We start from the raw sequence: 2,768 nt of genomic DNA on the forward strand, positions 1-2,768 counted from the left end.
TTTTAAAGTATTTAAAATTGTTTTTAAAACTTTTTAAAGTGTTTAAAATTGTTTTTAAAACATTTTAAAGTACTTTAAAGCTTTTTAAATTGTTTTTAAAACATTTTAAAACGGTTTTAAAGCATTTTCAATTGTTGTTAAAGCACTTAAACTTATTTTTGAAACATTTTAAAAAGTTTTTGAAACATTTTGAAACATTTTAAAATCATTTAAAATTGTTCTTAAATCAATTTAAATTATTTTTAAAGTATTTTATATTGTTTTTAAAGCATTGTAAACTATTTTTAAAGCATTTTAAATTGTTTTGAAAGAATTTAAAAAAAAAATAGAGTACTTTAAAGCTTTTTAAATTGTTGTTAAGGCATTTTAAGAGAATTTAAAATTATTTTTAAAACATTTTAAAGTGCTTTAAATTGTTTTTAAATTATTTTGAACTAATTTAAATTGTTTTTAAAACATTCCAAATTGTTTCAAAAACATTTTAAATTGTTTTTAAAGCATTTTTAGGTTTTTTTAAAGTGTTTAAAATTGTTTTTAAAGCATTTTCAATTGTTTTTAAAGCACTTAAACTTATTTTTGAAACATTTTAATAAGATTTTGAAACATTTTAAAATCATTTAAAATTGTTCTTAAATCAATTTAAATTATTTTTAAAGTATTTTATATTGTTTCTAAAGCATTGTAAACTATTTTTAAAGCATTTTAAAATCATTTAAAATTGCTCAAAAAGTTTTTAAAGCATTGTAAACAGTTTTTAAAGAATTTTAAACTGTTTTGAAAGCATTTTAAAAACATTTTAAAGTACTTTAAAGCTTTTTAAATTGCTGCTAAAGCATTTTAAAAGAAGTTAAAATTGTTTTTAAAACATTCTAAATTGTTTCAAAAATATTTTAAATTGTTTTTAAAGCATTTGAAGTTGTTTTTAAAGTGTTTAAAATTGTTTTTAAAACATTTTAAATTACTTTAAATCTTTTTAAATTGTTTTTAAAACATTTTAAAACGGTTTTAAAGCATTTTCAATTGTTGTTAAACCACTTAAACTTATTCTTAAAGCATTTTAAAATGTTTTTGAAACATTTTAAAATCATTTAAAATTGTTTTTGAATCAATTTAAATTATTTTTAAAGTATTTTAAATTGTTTCTAAAGCATTGTAAACTATTTTTAAAGCATTTTAAAATCATTTAAAATTGTTCTTAAAGCAATTTAAATTAGTTTTGAAGTATTTTAAATAGTTTTTAAAGCACTGTAAACCGTTTTTAAAGCATTTTAGACTGTTTTGAAAGCATTTTAAACCACTTTAAAGCTTTTTAATTGCTGTTAAAGCATTTTAAAAGAATTTAAAATTGTTTTTAAAACATTTTAAAGTGTTTTTAAATTATTTTGAACTATTTTAAAATGTTTTTAAAACGTTCTAAATTGTTTCAAAAACATTTTAAATTGTTTTTAAAGCATTTTAAATTGTTTTTAAAGTGTTTATAATTGTTTTTAAAACATTTTAAAGTACTTCAAAGCTTTTTAAATTGTTTATAAAACATTTTAAAACGGGTTAAAAGCATTTTCAATTGTTTTTTTTTTACAGAAATGGTTATATTGTGATTATATTCCTACTGGCCTAAATGCCAATCATCTGTATACAATGAGGATGTCTAGATCCTGAAAAGTCTCTCTAATGGGAGTGAGAGTATTATTATGACTTGAGATATTTTTCCTAGCTTGGATTTTATAGATTCTATATCCGCAATTTTCCCCCACCTAGATTTACAAACAATTTTTTTTAAGATCAAGCAGTAAAACATGGCAGCCCGCAGCTTATGGGATGGGTTCCCATGATTCTTTTCCGTGTTTCAACTTGACCCCGGCGGAGAGGAGGGCTGCTTTATTTGCTTCGTTGTCTGCTTCTTTATTATGATCTCTCAGAACGTGATAGTAGTTCGGCTTCTGAAAAGCGTTTTCTAGGCCTTTAATTCTAGAAATCATCCTGGCTAGACTAAGATCAGCAACAGAGGATTTAGCAACCATTGCACTTATAATAATCTGAGATTCTCCTATAACTGTTGCTTCCCTTATGTCTAACTCCTTTAGAGTCTTAAGGCCTTCCAAGAGGGCCAAAGCCTTAGCTTGAGTGCTAGTCATGTGTCCAAGCCCCCAAGCATATGAATGAATTTTTTCTCCCGTTGAGTTTAGGACGACACCTCCAGCACCTGCTCTTCCTGGATTACCCTTAGCTGCCCCATTGAAAAATAAAAAGTGCCTTGATTGTGATGTAAGCCAGTCTTGGAAGTCTGCTTCCGGTTTTCTTATTTGCCAGTCTTTGAGAGGTGGAGTGTTTTTGGTTGTTGGGAGAAATTGTAATCCAAGGAAAGAGCCCCAAATGATATCTTGATGACTGAGATTAGCATCATCGTTTATCTGAGATAGGCATTCCTTTATTTGGCACTTGATCTTAACTTCGGTGATCTTGTGGTGCTGTCTAGAATTCCTGAAGGTTCTTCTGTTTCGTTCCAGCCATAACTGCCAGCAGATGACCTTTGGAAGAGTGGCCCAGGCTTATTTGATCAATCGATTTTGTGGAGGAGGACCAGGGTATTTGAGTACCCAGCTAGAAAAAAATCTGCGATAGAATTCAGAACCAAGAAGTCGGGATCCAAGGCATGAAGGAGGGCGCTGCATGCCTGTTTGGTGTAGCAGCATTCCAAAAATATATGCGCTGCTATTTCTACGATGTTACTGCACATAAGGTGTTGGGTCACCATAATACTATTGATT

At 27.3% G+C, this 2,768-nt stretch overlaps 1 protein-coding gene across 1 annotated transcript; it reads right to left on the reverse strand.

Annotated features, from left to right (window-relative positions):
• Nucleotides 1–1,811: 1,811 nt before the first annotated feature.
• LOC149238827 (uncharacterized) lies at nt 1,812–2,135 on the reverse strand. The gene has a single exon (XM_089369670.1). The coding sequence runs from the start codon at nt 2,133–2,135 to the stop codon at nt 1,812–1,814; it is 324 nt and encodes a 107-aa protein (XP_089225796.1).
• Nucleotides 2,136–2,768: the final 633 nt, after the last annotated feature.

The sequence above is a fragment of the Pinus tabuliformis genome, chromosome 8, assembly GCF_031772625.1.
Source record: "Pinus tabuliformis cultivar Carrire ecotype Pingquan chromosome 8, CPIR1, whole genome shotgun sequence".
Lineage (NCBI taxonomy): Eukaryota > Viridiplantae > Streptophyta > Pinopsida > Pinales > Pinaceae > Pinus > Pinus tabuliformis.

Excerpts from the sequence above, each read along its gene's own strand:
- LOC149238827 (XM_089369670.1), bottom strand. The coding sequence starts at position 2,135 with ATGACTAGCACTCAAGCTAAGGCTTTGGCCCTCTTGGAAGGCCTTAAG.